Source organism: Aptenodytes forsteri, unplaced genomic scaffold, assembly GCF_000699145.1.
Source record: "Aptenodytes forsteri isolate BGI_AS27 unplaced genomic scaffold, ASM69914v1 Scaffold175, whole genome shotgun sequence".
Lineage (NCBI taxonomy): Eukaryota > Metazoa > Chordata > Aves > Sphenisciformes > Spheniscidae > Aptenodytes > Aptenodytes forsteri.
Window position 1 is genome coordinate 1,056,658 of NW_008794723.1, and position 17,723 is coordinate 1,074,380.

Below are 17,723 nucleotides of genomic sequence, written 5' to 3' on the forward strand. Positions count from 1 at the left end.
GCCCGGGCCCGGGCCCGGGCCAGGGCCCGGCCGACTCCTGTCAGCCCGAAGGGGAAGGCTGTCAGCCACGGCCGCGGGGCCCAGCCCCGCCGGGCCAAGCCCTGCGGTCTTCTGCCAGGCTTCTTGTGGTGCTTGGCGTCTGGCCGCAAACCCCTAACCGTAATGCCTCTCGTTCCTCCTTGGTTTATAATTCAAATACATCCTCATTGCTCAGGACTTAATAACAAATGCTGTAGCCTGATGTCTTTATGATGGGCCGCTCACTATGCTGCCTGATATTTAATTGCAATATTAATGTCATTTCCAATACCCTCATGTAAAATAAGCCCCTCTAGATTATGTAGCAATAAGGCTGCAAGGTTTAGCCAGAGTTAGTCTACTAAATTCTACTGTAAGATTCCGTATGTTACCGTGTAATACCGACTTCTTGAAACTAAAATTGAAACTTAAATCTGGTGTATGATATGGCTGTACTCTAGTGATACGAAAATACTACTTTTCTACTAATCATTTACAATTGGAGCACAGTGGCACGAACGGAACTGTTGGTCTGCAATTTTTGCCAGCACCTAGTAGGTGGCCAGGATTGAAGTAAACAAGATGCCTATTGGCAATTCTCTGAAGGTGTAATCATCATCCCACTCTTCTTGTTGCTACTTCTGCAGATAGCCAGAGATACCATCACGTGGGAGAAATGTAAGGTTTATTCCCAAGCAGCGCCCCAGTAGTGTCACACTGACCCAGAGGTCTAACAATAACCATGTTAGTGCTGACCATTTAAAAAGAAAAGTAATTTTTGTTTTGGGTCAAGCCTGGCCCAGAAACCACCCCCAGCCCCCCTATTTCTGCTCTGATCTGCTGGCTGCAGCAAGTTTTATCTAATTTCTTAGTGTTTTCACCCTGGATTACTTCCTCAGCGAGAGGAAAATTAAATGCCAGGGGAAAAAAGAACCCAGAAATTCTTACACTATAAAAATGTAACTGGACTTTTACGGCCTTTCTGAGACAGGGGACCATCTTCCTGCTGGTCTATTCTGCTGCTCTCTTGAGGATTTTTATTTTGTTATTTTGCTTATCTGAGGCCTAGCATTACTTCTGCTGAAACTCCTACATTCCAGTTGGAGGAAGATCTCGTTTCCAATATAAAAGGGAAGGGGAATGAACATTTATACATCTATTTCTTTTTACAAAACAGAAAGAAAATGAACCAACTGCAGGCTTTGCTGAATGACAGTCTTATCAGAACAAAGCACGTGGAAAACGCAGCTATCATCGACATAAGGGAAAGAAAAGTCTGTGCATCAACCTTTGGCTTTAATGTAAGAGATCAAAGAGCGTCCTGGGAAGTGACAGCAGAGGTAGAAACTCCAGGAATCCAGAGCACAAAGTAGTGATAATGGCAGGGAGCACAGCGCTCTACTAAATACACTCACTTCTTTCAACCTCGGAGCTGAAGTTCGGGTACAGCCTAGCTGCTGTGTTGAGAGGCGAACTTGTGAAGTTGATCGCTAATTTCACACCTTTGATTTTTGGAAGAAAGATGTCATTTAACAAGGACTCCTTTTTGACTACTTTGCGCTCAGTGATTCCACCAGTGAAGCAGATGTACGTAGGTCCATTCTCTGGCACCAAGACCTGCTGGTATGGAATGTGCCGTGCCCATACTATAACCCCAAAACAGAGATCGGCTGTACCGGTTTGCCTATGGGGAGCGGTCCTGGGCCATTCTAATTTTGCAAACTGTGCCTCGGAATTGTTTGGGAAAGTGCTTGCTGGCCCAGGCCAAAACTCTATCTGGACTGTTCTGACAGTACACAGAACTGCTCCCTGGCACCTTAAATTTGCTGGTATAGATGTAGCTTATCTGTTTTCATTGTCCATCAGCTGACAAACAGCAGAATAATAGCACTTCTGGTCATATCATATTATACGGCAAAACTAATATGCACTCCCTGACACAGTCCATGAACTTTCTAGGAGTTCAGACATGCTCCCCACACCGCAGTCATCCTTACGTCATTGGAAGGTACCGCTTCCTCTCCTCACCCCCATGATACCAGCTCTCAGACATTTCCAGGCAGTTTTTCCAGGGGTACATATTGCTACCCTTGGCGTGCTCAGAAGAATGTGTTCAGAAGATGAAGCTCTTGTTAAGATAGCCCCATGCCTGGGGACAGATTCTCAGCGGAGGGAGTCATCAGTCCACTAGGTAATAGTGACATCATCTTTAATATGTAAATGATCTTTAATATAAACCGCAGCTTTCAGAGACGCCAGCCTGCTGGCAGATTACATGCTTGAGGTCCAGAGCAAAGTCCTCAGCCAGCGTAAACTACCACCAGCTTCACTGACTTGAAAGGATTTCAGGCCAGAAGGGATCATTGGATCATCTTATCCAACCAGCTGAATATAAATCTGCCAAACCAGTGACCCAGTTACACATACACTTACCCCAAGAGCTCATTGACATGAATAGACCTGTGACCTGTGTGGACTGCTCCTTTGAGGTGTGACAGAATCATAGAATCATAGAATAGTTTGGGTTGGAAGGGACCTCTAAAGGTCATCTAGTCCAACCCCCCTGCCGTGGGCAGGGACATCTGCAACTCGATCAGGTTGCTCAGAGCCCCGTCCAACCTGACCTGGAATGTTTCCAGGGATGGGGCATCCACCACCTCTCGGGGCAACCTGTGCCAGTGCTTCACCACCCTCAGCGTAAAAAATTTCTTCCTTAGATCTAGTCTCAATCTACCCCCCTTTAGTTTAAAGCCATTCCCCCTTGTCCTGTCGCAACAGACCCTGCTAAAAAGTCTGTCCCCATCTTTTTTAGAAGCCCCCTTTAAGTACTGAGAGGCTGCAAGAAGGTCTCCCCAAAGCCTTCTCTTCTCTAGGCTGAACAACCCCAACTCTCTCAGCCTTTCTTCGTAGGAGAGGTGTTCCATCCCCCTGATCATTTTCGTGACCCTCTTCTGGACCCGCTCCAGCAGGTCCATGTCTTTCTTCTGCTGAGGGCTCCAGAGCTGGACGCAGGACTGCAGGTGGGGTCTCAGCAGAGCAGAGTAGAGGGGCAGAATCCCCTCCCTCGACCTGCTGGCCACGCTGCTTTGGATGCAGCCCAGGATACGCTTGGCCTTCTGGGCTGCGAGCGCACATTGCTGGCTCATGTCCAGCTTTTCATCCACCAGGACCCCCAAGTCCTTCTCGGCAGGGCTGCTCTCCATCCCTTCATCCCCCAGCCTGTATTGAACCCGGGGGTTGCCCCGACCCAGGTGCAGGACCTTGCACTTGGCCTTGTTAAACCTCATGAGGTTCACACGGGCCCACTTCTCCAGCTTGTCCAGGTCCCTCTGGATGGCACCCTGTCCCTCAGGCGTGTCAACCGCACCACTCAGCTTGGTGTCATCTGCAAGTGATGATCTGGTCTGGACTTGCTAAAAGTTACACTTCCCCACTGAAGACTAAGAATATTTGGAATTGGCATCCTTGGGTGAGCTCTGCGCACGCCTGAGGAAGGCTGCATCCTACCCTATATTGCCTTTCAACAGAAGGGTCCAGTCGCCACGGGGCACGTTGCCTACGTAGAGTAGTGTCACTGAGTAATGGGACTGCACAGGTAGTAGTCACAGACTGAGCAGATTGTTTCAAACGAGACTTTGAAAATATAGTGGACTGTACAGAAACTAGGTCTAGTTTCAAAGCCAGGCAGATTTTTTTTTTTTTTTTATACATCATAATTTTAAGTGAACTATCAAAGACAGTGGGAGGGTGGAAAGCAGTTCATCATTGCAACGAGGTGCGTTTTTGGTCCATAACACTGTGTTGTACTAACACAGGTGCCACCAGAGAATGCTTTAAACCTTATCTACACTTCCTTCAAGAACTTAGTGCAAGTTAGAAGGGGAGGACTCTACTTCAAGGAGAAGCACTATAAATGTGTCCGTGCAGATGAGCATTCCATCTACCTTCGAAACGTACGTTGACGAGAGCTGTGGCTATCCTGAGAAATCTGGAGACTTCCTACTTCCTTCCCTTGCTGCCTGGTTACATGAATACCGTAACACAAGCAGAAAGACTTCACATGCGTCTTTCTTTCTTTCTTTCTCTCCATATCACCTTCCCAGCAGGTGTGGAATGAAATCGGTGCAGAATACAAAAAAGTGTCAGCTGTATAATACAAATTTAACGGGTGACACCATTCATTTCTCTAACACCAGCTGCAGGGCTTGTCATGTTCTCCTTTGAATCAGTTAATCTCCCTAATGTGACAAAAAACTGTCACTTCATTTGTTTGCTGGGTTGGTTTCTTGCCGCATTAATGAATTAATCAGGTAATAGGAGGGCCTGGCAAGCCCACAGGCCAGAATAAGGTAGCAGGTTGGGGGAGAGAAGAGACATGGGTGAGCAGGACCTTGTTTGACAGCTTACTCACCTCATGGGACTCCAGACTCAGTAATTCACCTATGAAATTCAGAAACAGAAACTCGGGACACAGCTACATGCAGCCATTCGCAGGATGGCAGAATTTTGTTACTACTGCCGAGTCACACAATCTGAAGTAAATACATCCAACTGATCGTTACTGGGGTCTTCTTAATTCTTCCCCTCCCCAGTAAATCCATCCTGAAATGAGCTAAGCAACTTGCAGAACAGGCTGAGCAGCTCTTAAATTTGGATCCCATTTCAGAAAAATGCAGTGCTTTGCAATGCCTTTTCCCATTCCTTATTACAAATGAGTGAGGCAGAGTTTGGGAGGCAGGGTTCATAAAACACTGGGCATGCTTTCATGTAAATACTGGTTGTTTTATTTGCATTTATCAGTGCTCTTGCATATGACTGAGCACTAGGATAACACTTCTTCAAAATGCTGTGCAATAATACATTCATCAATGGAAGTGAGAACAAGCCATCTAATAAAGCATTTGACTGACCTGCTTTAATAGTCAGCAGTCTTCAGAACATGCACCGCCACTGTTTGTCTGTGTCCTGGCTTAGACTTTGAGACAGTATTTGCCTTTTTTCCCCCAAGAAAACAAGTAGATTGGCAAAGAAAATGCCTGTAATTGGCCCAAATTGTAAGGCAGTATGTATACCTCTGTATTTTTTTAGGACCCTGTAACCTTATACCCATTTTCCATCTTATCTAGCCAGATGGAGGCCTGATAGTTGTGAAGACAAAAACTTTCATCCTGGTTGCTACTTACAGAGTGGGCATGTATCCCAGTGTGTGCGTGGAAGCTGTGGAGAAACTAGGTAAGAGAAATGCCTGTATCTGTGTGCCTGCACGCTGGCGTCTCGCTGATTAGCTCCACCCTTGCAAACAGCTTCAAAAATTAATCTGATGAACTACCAAATCCTGAAAATCTGGGAAACTGAATACAGACACGGGTTACTGCTCCATGGCTAAACCCTCTCCTGACATCTCATCCCTCTGTGCTAGGTACATGTGCCCAAAGCCTCTGTGGGTATGACCAGGTTGCAGAACTTCTCTTTCCTTGGCTGTTCTGGCACACGTTTTCTGTTAGTTACCCTTCAACAAAATGGGACCGGACAGTCACATTTTCTTGACCTCGTACGCCTAATGCTGAGGTCTTGAGCACAGTTTTGTAGAGCATCAGCTTTGATACTCTGCTTCGCAGTCCACTTCCTCAATGACACATGAGCTCTCTAACGGTTTCAAACTTTCTCTAGAAAGCCTGGTCTCTAGAAGAAAGCTGGAGTCTCTTTTCCTACTTGAGAATCTTGAGACATCATGAAGGTCCTTTCCTTGTCTCACAGTAACAAAGCACCTCTTCTCTAACAAAAGTGCCCATTTCCTTCCCTCTCCCGCTCAAGTTTCCTTTGTGTGAGTCCTCTTAAGTTCCTCTCTCTTGGGCTCAGTTTTTTAAAGACCTAGTATTAACATCTCTTTGTTCCCCATCCGGGAATACTGCAAAACCCAGCCCTTCGCAGACCAGCTGCAGAATCCTGATTGCATCTCAAATGTAGCTTTCCCTTTGTGTGAGGTGCTGGCAAGGATTAACCCCTCTTCATTGTCCTTGGTCTGGGAGATAAATAACAGAGTTACACGTCTTATTGATGTAATATATGGCTGACTCCGTGTCAAGGATACAATCATTTTATCACATCATCCAAATGGATAAAATGCACAAGAGCAGATTCCCGGAATAGCCTTGATTTTCACCATAGGGGTAATTCTAAGGAATTTCAAGGGTATTTCTAAGGAATACTTTGTAGAGCAATAAGATTCAACTTAATCTATGGATATGCCCATCTCCTTTGACTGAAAAGGAATGAAATTGTAGGCCCACTGTGCTCCTAGCTTTTGTTCCTCATTTAGGTGCCTAAAAGTAAGTGGAATGAATTTGTGTTTTGGGGCGTAAGCTGTTTCATCTGGAATGAGCTATAAGACTCAGCAACAAAGTTTTCATCAGACCTTTTTTCAAAAGGCTTTTACAATTCAAAAAGCTACGATCAAGAACAGGATTTTTAGAGGCTATAATGCAGGTTTTAAAACAAACTTGCCTGCTGGACCCTCAGAAGCCTGGTTCTTGGCTGGTGGGTCTGTGCTTGGCGCCAGGCTGGCAGAGACTGGCCTCCACTGCAGCCTCTCCACTTCTTCACACTTCACAGCCCCTGCACTTTAACTAAAACGCATCTGACTGCAGACAGGCCAGGAGAACAGGGAAGTGGATTGCCTGTGGTTTTTTGATCTTTCCTATGTTCATTTCAGCCTCAACTATCAGAGCAACCTCAGGCTGCTTTATGTTATGTTCTGCTTTCTATTGTTCTTGGGCGTTGTTTTTCTCAGTGTCTCATAGCAGGTTGAACACAAAACCACTGCACCAGCACTGCACTGCCTGGAGAGCCTCGATTTTCTTGCGCTCCAGACATGATTCTGCCTCATCCCTGTCACATGTAGCAGCTGTGATGGATCTGTTAGAGATTAGCTATTATAGGTCTTTGTCACTGACGTGTATGGCCAGAACAGTAACTTCAAATTATACGAATCTGGGGGGACATTTATGTGCTGGGCTATGAACTGAGGAACAGAGAGATTTCCCATCCTGGTAACATTTGGCATAAGGTAAGGACAAACAGCTTCAAGCAGTGACCTCAAGGACGTCCACTGGGTTAAGTCTACTGAGAGCATCAGTAGGAGTTTTTAATCACTGGGTCAAAATGGGCATGAAATACTACCAAACCAGAATGGTATGGAGTGTTTTCCAGGGATTGTTTCCATCTCAGGCAGCATTAATGAGACTTACCAAATCTAAGAATTGGGCCTTGTATTTTAAGCTAACGTCAGACTAGCTCTATCCTAGTCCTTTTCTGCAGTACTACAAATGGAGCTCGAGCAGATCCAAAGGGTGCCATTGTGTTATTTAGCCTCAAGTCTGTCCGGCTGGCTCAGTAATAAATTCAGGAACCATATCACAGTTGATAATAGCTTCTTCGCTGCCATGGGAGGAAGGCAGAAAGTGTAAAGGTGGGAGATTGCAAAAAATGCCAACACTTGCAAAATCCTGTAACAATTTGCACACAAGTTATTTGGTCTTGCAAATAGTCACATTGTCCGTAACTGGCCACTGTTCCTGAGTAAAGTCTAAGTGTTTCCAGGGCCAGATTTGCAGCTGTTTTGACAATGTGTATTTTCAGGGGTTTATTCTTGCTGTTCTGGATGATTTCTTTGCAAAAAGAAAACAAAGTAGCTTTTCTTTGCGTGTTATGAGAGATTTCTAAACATGATTTAAAGTGCTCAGTGTTCATTCTTTAAAACAGATAATACCTCATGAATATACGTATTAGTATTTTTAATTTTCAGCTAGAAATACAGCAGTCTTCTTTCAAGTACAGTATAGTCTGAGGTGAATTTGAACTTGAAAAAAAGCATCTCCATCACAGCAATTCTGTATATGATTTTTATCGTCATTGATTTTTTTGTTGTTTGTTTATTTCCTTGTGTTATTATAGCAGACTACTTTAGAGAGAAAGGTAGCTGAATCAGCAGAAAACTTGAACTTCATCAACCCCAGAAGGACTGCTCACGAGGAAACAAAGTATAGAAGTTTGAAGCAGTTTAAGCAAGGAACTACTGCTTTACAACATTCCAACTGCCGAGTTTCTTTCTGTTTTTTCAACACTTGAGGGCTCGCTGCTCATAAGAGGACTACCCTATGCGTCTTTCATCTAAGTTTCTTAACTGAATTGAAAGTAATGTCTTCAAGATTTGGTTTAAGATGCTCTGCTTAATCTTTCTAATGTTGTCTTTTAGCCTGTTTCCAGATAAGAAAATTATTAATCTCCCTAAGCAAAGAAACTTCTCTCACCGCGTTAAAGCTATGTATGCGTAGCATCACAGACCCAAGGGGCAAAGGAAATTGTTAACAGATATTCAGATTGTCCTGTACATCTTTCAATATTACAAATAAAACACATTTTTAACATGTCAATTTGCATTGTAGTTGACCACTATAGAAAGTTATTTTAAATTGTAATGGGTTGCAAAGTTCTGTGAGGACTGGGGAGGAGGGACAACGTCACTACCAAGCTTGAATCAGACTGTGTGTACTGTATGTAATGGGTCAAAGTTCTGTGAGGACTGGGGAGGAGGGACGTCACTACCAAGCTTGAATCAGACTGTGTGTACTGTAAGACATCAAAGAATCCACATTTGAGTGAACTCATTACTGTACAGGAGACAGCTGAGGCTCTGCCTACATCACCAGGTGAAGAGCAGTCTCAAGAAGACCAGACTCCATGATCTTTTCATCTGCAGAAACAAATAAATTATTAGCTCTTTGAGTCACATGAGAAAAAAAGAATTTTTAGCTATATTTGATTCTAAATTAGTTTAGTTTCAAAAAAGAGTTTAAAAGCCTGAATCCAAAAATCTCAAAATTGATAGGAAAAAAATCCAGAGGAATCCCACACATGGACAGACATATGGTTTATCATTTTTGAATACTCTGAAGTGTCAGTTTTGTTCCCTGACTACTCTCAAATGCTCAAGAGCCGGCAACTAGGATATGGAGAACGGCATGATTTGATCCTTCTCCCTCTGGGGAAACAGCAAAGCTCAACAGAGAGGTGCGATCAGGCAGCTAAAACATCAGGTAGAAATGCACCGGGCTGACGGACGTGAACCAGTAGACTTTGAACACTGACGCCTTATGGGAACAAGAGCGCAACAAAGCCTCCTCAGGTGGATATATAGCATAAGGACTGTCACAGCTCATGTGCCCTTAATGCAACTTAAGTAAATCTCGTCTGCACTACTCAGAGTTCAGAAATCAAAGCAGCAGTGCAGTGCTCTGCCTGAGAACATACAAATATGCACACATGCAGCGGATTGGCACAGCAAAGGCATTAGACCAAACCTCCCTGTGTGCTGGGGGGGAGCGGCGGATCTCTACCTCAATGCCAAAGGCGAAAGTAGATTTCTGCCTCAATCCGTGGAATAAACCAGGTCCATGGGTAGAAATAACGGTGAGATGTACTAATATTTCTGACTCTGCTCCTGTCTTTCCCTCCAAAGTAAAACACAACCTCGTCCTGTTCCACCCCTTGACTTGCTGGGGAATGGCTGATAGCAAGGGCAGAGCTGGGAGAGGAGGAACTGGGATCGGACTCTGTTCCCGAGGACAGGCTGGGTTCATTCCTGGTGTGGAGAACGTCCTCCCTTCTTTACAGGAAAAAGGTGAGTCACAAATTGTGCTCGGGAATCACATAACTTCTTCAAATTGTTGGTTTGGGCCACTGCTGGCAGATCTGACAGCTTGAAGTTGTTGCACTTGGTTGGAAACTTGGTTTTCAATTCCTGCGGTTTTCTGTGCATTTGAAAGCAATGTAGATATTCGGATCCTCACAGTATTTTTTTAAATATTTTTGTGGGTCTGCTTCTAGCAACAAAGACAAGCAGTTATAAAAATGCAGGTTAGTGAACTGTGTTGGAAGAGGGACAAAAGCTTCTTTCACATCTTATTTTTAATTGACTAAGTTTGGACACAATAAAGAGAGCAGAAGCTTTTGTTACAGGGTGGTACCTGGTGGGCTTCCCATTACATTTTTCTGCTAATACAGACAAATTTTGTGGGACTGGATTAAATGGTTCAGCTGAAAACAACAAATAGCCAGCCAGCCTCAGAAAGAAAAGCCTTTAAGTTATGTTTTATACAAATAATTGGAAGTGTTTAATCACCGTAAAATAGCCACAGAGCACCACCCTGTGGGGATTTACATTCCTGGGGTTTCAACGTGTTTATCATTCCACATTTGCAGTCTTACAACAGATAATAAAGTACGTACTTAGCTTTTCCTGTGCAGATATCATAATGCAAGTGATTTTTACAGAGGGCATGGTGGTCCGTCACACAATGGTGTTTACTTGAAGAGTCTCTGGCTTGCAGCCCACCCTGCACAGGCCTTTGGGCGGCAGCCCTATACTGTATTCAGTATAGCACCAGCTCTCGGGAAGTAACACAGTCATTGCTGTTATGATTCTCTCCTCTTCTCATTTCCTTCCACCCAGCACCCAGGGGGCAGAGGGAAGACTGCTCCAGATTTGATTTTGCCAGGCAGGAGGAGGCTTGACATCACAGCCCATCTCAACAACTGCTGGTGCCAAAACTGAGGAACCCAGGAACAGTGACTGAAGAGTTACTTGAAAGACTCCTGCAGCAGTGGGACCTTCTACCAGAGTGCATCAGGCACACAGGAATCACCTGCTGAGACAAGGGAAATACATAGGAATTTTTAAAACCATTTGTTATCTTTCATTCACACTAACTCACCGTCGTGCCTTTCTGTATCTTCAGGTTGCCATCTCCGGGCTGAATCATAAGGCAGCACTTACATGATTTTAGATGTGTCAAGTAAAGGCTCTTTCTGCTGAGAGTTTTAAAATCCCATTTGTGTCCACTATTTTAAGGGCCTGTGTCCTTTAGTCAGTTGAGCACTGGAGCCCTAATCATGCAGAAAGTCGAGAGCAAAGGATTTTATTTTCATTTGCGCGCTACTTTTTACGATTAAGGTGGGTGGGAGGTCAGTGCTGCTGGATCCATGCATGGCTCTGTGCAGGGTTAAGGCCTGATGCAAGGCAGTCTTCATGGTTTGTCAAATGGCTTTTGCAACAGTATGTTGTGTCCCAGTGTTAATGTATTTCGTTGCATTGTAACTCCTCAGCTTTCTCTGGCAGCCCTCCCCTCTTTGGCCTTCAAACTGTGTCACCGTTTGCATTGTCCGTCTGCAGAGTGGAGTTGGTGGTGCTGTGGTTACTGATCACCGAGATTTTCCAGCTGCATGTAAGTGTGCCTGCATTCATGCCAGCTGTTTTGGGTTTGTTTTTTTTTTTCCAGAGAAAATGTTGGCAGCCTATTTTGATTGCCCAGGAGGCCCAGAAAATCTCTATGTGAAAAAAGTGATGAAACCACATCCAGGAGAAGGAGAAGTTCTTGTGAAGGTCGCTGCCAGCGCTCTGAATAGGGCTGATTTACTCCAGGTATGTGTATGTTAAGCAGATTTATGCACCTGAAAACGACACCAATTTTTCAAGACCCTGTCTGAAGTCTTGACAAATCTGAAGAGTTAAAAGAGATTGGACCTGGTGAGCACTTGGATGGGAGAGTTCATAGGGCTGAAAGAAGAGATGTCTGTTGATTCAGCAGATAAATGTTTTTATCGGGGTCACTGCAATGCTGGGGCGGCACAGAAAGGCAGCTGCCTTTCAAGAAAAGATGTAAAACCAAAGCTCTGGTCTTTCCAGATGCTTAGACCATTCTCTGGGCATTTGAGGTGAACGTGAAACGTTCCACTGGCTCAATTCCAGCGTGGGAAAATCACATTCAAATTGTTAAGTCTGAGCTGCTTTAATTTGAGCTGAAAGCCACGCTCTGCAACAGGAGACTGTAATACCTCCCCAGCATGGATTGGCCTGGACAATGGGGACTCGCAATAAATTGAATTTGCACACAGAGTTTTAAGAATAAAACATACTTAGGAAACAAGAAGTGTTGCCAGAGGATAGAAGGTCCTCAAATTACTGGAACATTTGCACAGTGCAAAATCAGGATCAAATAAATAGGAATTTAGGTTGGAGGCATGTGAACAAAATATTGCAGGTCATTACACTCACTGATGTGTGGCTTTTGCTTCCCTTGCCGTCTCTTTTCTTTTGTTTTAGAGGAGAGGGAAGTACCCTCCCCCTAAAGGAGCAAGTGACATTTTAGGCTTAGAAGCAGCTGGGAGTGTGGCTGGGCTCGGACCTGGCTGCAAGGGCCGGTGGAAGACTGGCGATGCAGTGATGGCTCTGCTCTCCGGAGGTGGCCAGGCAGAATACGTTACAGTACCCGAAGGCTACCTGATGCCAATTCCCAATGATATGACATTTATTCAGGCTGCAGCCATTCCCGAAGCCTGGTTAACAGCCTTTCAGCTGCTGCATTTTGTAGGTGAGAGGCGTATTTGCAAATCTATCCCACCAAAACAGCTCGTCTTCCTTTCTGTTATGAATTCCTCTCTTTGTTGCCTCCATCTGAGTGCTGTTTGCCTTTGAAGAGCCTTTTCTCTGTCACTCCATTTACGTGGGTCAGAATCCGGTATGCCAGAGCCAAATCCTAAAATCTTGACCACATCTCCCCTGTCACAACTTACGCTGCTGATTGCATAGTTACAAGGAAGGATATAGAAAGATGGTCAGTTTTCCTTTTCATCTATGTTTCTCAGCTTGAATCAGAGAATTGTTTAGGTTGGAAAAGACCTTTAAGATCATCAAGTCCAACCGTTAACCTAGCACTGCCAACTCCACCACTAAACCATGTCCCTAAGCACCACATCTACACGTCTTTTAAATACTTCCAGGGATGGGGACTCAACCACTTCCCTGGGCAGCCTGGTCCAATGCTTGACAACCCTTCCAGTGAAGAAATTTTTCCTAATATCCAATCTAAACCTCCCCTGGCGCAACTTGAGGCCATTTCCTCTCCTCCTATCGCTTGTTACCTGGGAGAAGAGACCGACACCCACCTCGCTACAACCTCCTTTCAGGGAGTTGTAGAGAGCGATGAGGTCGCCCCTCAGCCTCCTTTTCTCCAGGCTAAACAACCCCAGTTCCCTCAGCCGCTCCTCAGAAGACTTGTGCTCCAGACCCCTCACCAGCCTCGTTGCCCTTCTCTGGACACGCTCCCGCACCTCAACATCCTTCTTGTAGTGAGGGGCCCAAAACTGAACACAGTATTCGAGGGGCAGCCTCACCGGTGCCGAGTACAGGGGGACAATCACTTCCCTACTCCTGCTGGCCACGCTATTTCTGATACAAGCCAGGATGCCATTGGCCTTCTTGGCCACCTGCCGGCACACTGCCAGCTCATGTTCAGCCGGCTGTCGACCAACACCCTCAGGTCCTTTTCTGCCGGGCAGCTTTCCAGCCACTCTTCCCCAAGCCTGTAACGCTGCATGGGGTTGTTGTGGCCGAAGTGCAGGACCCGGCACTTGGCCTTGTTGAACCTCATACAGTTGGCCTTGGCCCATTGATCCAGCCTGTCCAGGTCCCTCTGCAGAGCCTTCCTACCCTCAAGCAGATCAACACTCCCGCCCAACTTGGTGTCGTCTGCAAACTGACTGAGGGAGCACTCAATCCCCTCCTCCAGATCATTGATAAAGATATTGAACAAGACCGGCACCAAAACTGAGCCCTGGGGAACACCACTTGTGACTGGCCACCAACTGGATTTAACTCCATTCACCACAAGTCTTTGGGCCTGGCCATCCAGACAGTTTTTTACCCAGTGAAGAGTATGCCTGTCCAAGCCATGAGCAGCCAGTTTCTCCAGCAGAATGCTGTGGGAGACGGTGTCAAAGGCTTTACTAAAGTCTAGGTAGACCACATCCACAGCCTTTCCCTCATCCACTAAGTGGGTCGCCTTGTCATAGAAGGAGATCAGGTTAGTCAAGCAGGACCTGCCTTTCATGAACCCATGCTGACTGGGCCTGATCCCCTGGTTGTCCTGAATGTGCAGCATGATGGCACTCAAGATGGTCTGCTCCATAACCTTCCCTGGCACCGAGGTCAGACTGACAGGCCTGTAGTTCCCCAGATCCTCCTTCTGGCCCTTCTTGTAGATGGGCGTCACATTTGGTAACCTCCAGTCAACTGGGACCTCCCCGGTTAGCCAGGACTGCTGATAAATGATGGAAAGTGTCTTGGTGAGCACTTCCGCCAGCTCCCTCAGTACCCTTGGGTGGATCCCATCCGGCCCCATAGACTTGTGTGTGTCTAAGTGGTGTAGCAGGTCGCTAACCATTTCCCCTTGGATTATGGGGGCTTCATTCTGCTCCCCATCCCTGTCTTCCAGCTCAGGGGGCTGGGTACCCAGAGAACAACTGCTCTTACTATTAAAGACTGAGGCAATTGGCAATTTCCATTAAGCCTAAGCTCTGAAATAACTTACATGTTCTCCAAACAACTGAAAACACATCCTACATCTAAATATTTGACTTCCCTGAAAGCACGACCATATCATGAACTTTCCTCACTAATTGCCTGTGGATCTATGGTAGACCACATCTTCTTGTACCTTGCTTCACAGAGACATTAATTGTAGGTAAAATGCCCTCTGAGCTTATTTAAAACAGACATAAGCTCACACCCTTCATTTTGAAAATGTGCTACAGAGGCACTAACAGTAGCACTTGCCAGGGTTTTCCTCAATTGACAAATATCCTTTTCCTACCCTCTTCAGCAGTAGCACCTAAAAGCTCCACTAAAGAACAGGAGTTACAAACAAGTAACTTTCCTTACTACAGGTAATTTACTCGCTTCGAGCGCTGTTGCTTCCTGGGGGTCTGTGGTCAATTAGGACCATGTCTCCAGGACCACTCAGTGCCTCACTTCCACTAGCAATCAGTGGAACACAAACCGAATGCGTTAGGGCAACTGATAGATGGTAAAATGATAGGTAGAACTGGTCCTTAACCAATACCCAGCGCTTCTGGTATTTCTCCATTGTTGAGTGCCTGATTTTACAGTATTAACATCCTCCGAGTGTGTTTTCTATTGGTGGCAGTGGACGGTCCCAGTATAAAAAGGCTGACTGCACTCACCTAAGCAGCTTGGTCACGGATGCCCAGACTGGACAGGGCCAAGCTAAAGCCATTCCCCTGAAGTTGGCAAAATGGAGTCCTGACGGTACAATGCAAGTTGTGTTAGTTCTGGGTTTGTTTCTTTTATGAAGGCTATGAAGATGTAAGCAAAGCCTGCTCAAGGGCATCTCTTTCAGCTTCCTCTTCAGTATTTTCCACCCTGATGATGTTTTAATCCAAAGGTGATGCCAAAAGGGTAACCATTTCCCTCCTTCAGGTAAAATACAGAAGGGCGAGAGAGTGTTGATCCATGCTGGAGCTAGCGGAGTCGGTATGGCAGCCGTTCAGCTGGTAAGACTGGCAAAAGCTATTCCCATTGTGACAGCAGGAACTCAAGAGAAACTGAAAGCTACAGCAAACGCCGGAGCAGCTGCGGGGTTCAACTACAAGAATGAAGATTTTAGTGAAAAGGTCTTGGCGTTCACCCAAGGTAAGAACCTCTATGTGAAAGACACTGTTACAGTTGAGGAGGAATGTGTACCTCCTAACGTATATGCACATATACTCAATTTCAACTGTCACCTCAGTTGGCGAGGGAGCAGACAGTAATGACCCTGTTAGCACAACCTAACATCCTGTTCAGCCCAAGAATCTGTCTTTCCTTAGTTCAATTGTGCTGTTTTCTGCGTGGACTCTCTTTGGCTTTGTGTTCATTTGGGACTTAAATTATTGTTGCCTCCACAAGGAACTGTGGGACCAAATCCTCGCACTTGTAGGTGTTTGAGTATGGGAACAAAACTTAGTTCTCTTACTGTTAGAAAAATTTAGCTTTTCTAAGCATTTGGGATGGTTTATGATGGAGTCTGCATCTGGATATCTATAATGATTCTTTTTTTGTGCCCGATTCTAGAATTCCTTACAAATCATTGTGCCAATTCCTAATTTCAGTAGAAAGATTTAAATAAGAATTGCAGGATTGATTCTGTACCTATAAAGAACAAAGCTTTAGTTTTGCCTGAAATTATCTTACCTTTAATGCAGCTCAACTACATTGCTGAAATCTTTTCTGTTTCTACTTGAGGTTCTGGAGTAGATATTATTTTAGATTGTGTTGGTGGCTCATACTGGGAGAAGAATCTCAACTGTCTGAGTACTGATGGCCGGTGGATTATTTATGGACTACTGAGTGGAGGTGAAGTACATGGAGATTTGCTTGCAAGGCTGCTTTCCAAAAGAGCGAGCATCCATACAACTCTATTACGATCACGAGACAAGGAGGCAAGTAATGGCTGTCAACAGTGTACACAGTTTGATCTTAAAATCGATGGTAATTTTGAGAGCTTTCTTTTGATACCAGTGTTAAAGCAGAATCTAACACATTATTACCAAAAAAGCACCACCTTGAACTGTTACTACGTACTTTGGAAAACACTGCAAAATTAAGTTGTAATTTCCCTTTTCTATTTTTAGCAAATGCCTCCCTTTTACAACTACTGAATCAGAGGAATGATACCCAGAACTTCTTGATCTACTTCACGAGTACCGTAATTTAAAGATTTAGCCTAAGAAAAAACAAAACTCAAGTGATCAGGCAACTTGACCAAGTCGCGGTGGGGAAGGAGAGAAAAACCTCTATTAAATCATTTTTCAAAGTAGGGACCGAGGCCATTTAGATGCCCAGAAATTACCAAGGAAATATCACTTTATGTGGTAAATTCGCAGGTATTACAGTAAAAGACAGCAGCGTAGAGCCCTAGGATAGATTCTGTCCATGGTCCAATACATAATATTCTCAAGAATTTTATCAGTTTGAGTTTAAATGGTTCTGCACTGAGCTTATACCACTTGTTTGGAGAATTTCATTCAATCAAAATATAATTAATCTAGAAGTTTTCTTCTTGTTTGTAATTTACACCTGTCAGATGTTTACACGTCTGTCTCACCATGAGAATGTCAGTCTCCCTGAGAACTGTGCACCTTTTGTGCGCTGTGCTTAGACATGCCTCTGTGAATGAAGTGATTGGAAATAATCTTTCATTTTTTCTTCAGTATAAGGAACGGCTGGTGAAAGCCTTCACAGAAAACGTGCTACCATATTTTTCTGGAGGAACCTCCCCTCATCTCCAACCACTTGTTGACAGCGTTTACCCTCTGCACGAGATTGCAGGGGCACACAGGATCATGGAAGACAACAAGAATATTGGCAAAATTGTCATCGAAGTGCCTGCTTCGTCTTAAAGAAAGGCCTGCTGCTGTAGTTGTTTTGGGGACAGAATTGTTACGGGTGTTTGACAAGCAAAGAATCTGCCATTTCTGCTTCCAAATCTGGAATGATTTATTGTGGGAGGAAGCCAAAAAGGAGGGGTAAAGCAAAGCCTTAGGGGACGCGTTTAATAAAAAGGCGCGTGCTGCAGCTGTAGCGTCGTGTCTCGAACGTGTAAGCAAAATGTCGGCGAGCGCTCCTCCATGTAGGAGGAAACCGCCAGGCACCGACTGCCAGTCCCAGCTCCGAGTTCCTTTACCGTCTGCTTTCCAGAGCTGTCCCACCCTGCGTTCATCACCGACCGCAGGCCAGGCCTCTTCACCCGACAGCAGCCTCCGGGCGGCGCCGAGCGGCGGCCGCGTTCCCCGCGCACCGCGGGTTCCCG

General features: G+C 45.2%; 2 protein-coding genes across 2 annotated transcripts; both read left to right on the forward strand.

Annotated features, from left to right (window-relative positions):
• Positions 1–1,187: 1,187 nt before the first annotated feature.
• On the forward strand, positions 1,188–8,413 carry PFN4 (profilin family member 4). The gene is made up of 4 exons (XM_009273867.2): positions 1,188–1,319; positions 3,834–3,971; positions 5,145–5,250; positions 7,972–8,413. The coding sequence occupies exons 1-4, from the start codon at positions 1,203–1,205 to the stop codon at positions 7,998–8,000; spliced, it is 390 nt and encodes a 129-aa protein (XP_009272142.1). The 5' UTR covers positions 1,188–1,202; the 3' UTR covers positions 8,001–8,413.
• A 2,559-nt stretch (positions 8,414–10,972) lies between these two features.
• Positions 10,973–17,481, forward strand: TP53I3 (tumor protein p53 inducible protein 3). The gene is made up of 6 exons (XM_009273869.2): positions 10,973–11,029; positions 11,355–11,497; positions 12,179–12,446; positions 15,353–15,565; positions 16,157–16,353; positions 17,125–17,481. Exons 2-6 carry the CDS (start codon positions 11,360–11,362, stop codon positions 17,311–17,313), a joined length of 1,005 nt encoding a protein of 334 aa, XP_009272144.1. The 5' UTR covers positions 10,973–11,029; positions 11,355–11,359; the 3' UTR covers positions 17,314–17,481.
• Positions 17,482–17,723: the final 242 nt, after the last annotated feature.

Bases quoted from the DNA above. Each gene is read 5' to 3' on its own strand.
- TP53I3 (XM_009273869.2), top strand. From the start codon at position 11,360: ATGTTGGCAGCCTATTTTGATTGCCCAGGAGGCCCAGAAAATCTCTAT. The intron at 11,498-12,178 runs GTATGTGTATGT...CTTTTGTTTTAG, and splicing joins ATAGGGCTGATTTACTCCAG to AGGAGAGGGAAGTACCCTCC. The intron at 16,354-17,124 runs GCAAGTAATGGC...TTTTTTCTTCAG, and splicing joins TACGATCACGAGACAAGGAG to TATAAGGAACGGCTGGTGAA.
- PFN4 (XM_009273867.2), top strand. From the start codon at position 1,203: ATGAACCAACTGCAGGCTTTGCTGAATGACAGTCTTATCAGAACAAAG. The intron at 1,320-3,833 runs GTAAGAGATCAA...GTACTAACACAG, and splicing joins CATCAACCTTTGGCTTTAAT to GTGCCACCAGAGAATGCTTT. The intron at 3,972-5,144 runs GTACGTTGACGA...CATCTTATCTAG, and splicing joins ATTCCATCTACCTTCGAAAC to CCAGATGGAGGCCTGATAGT.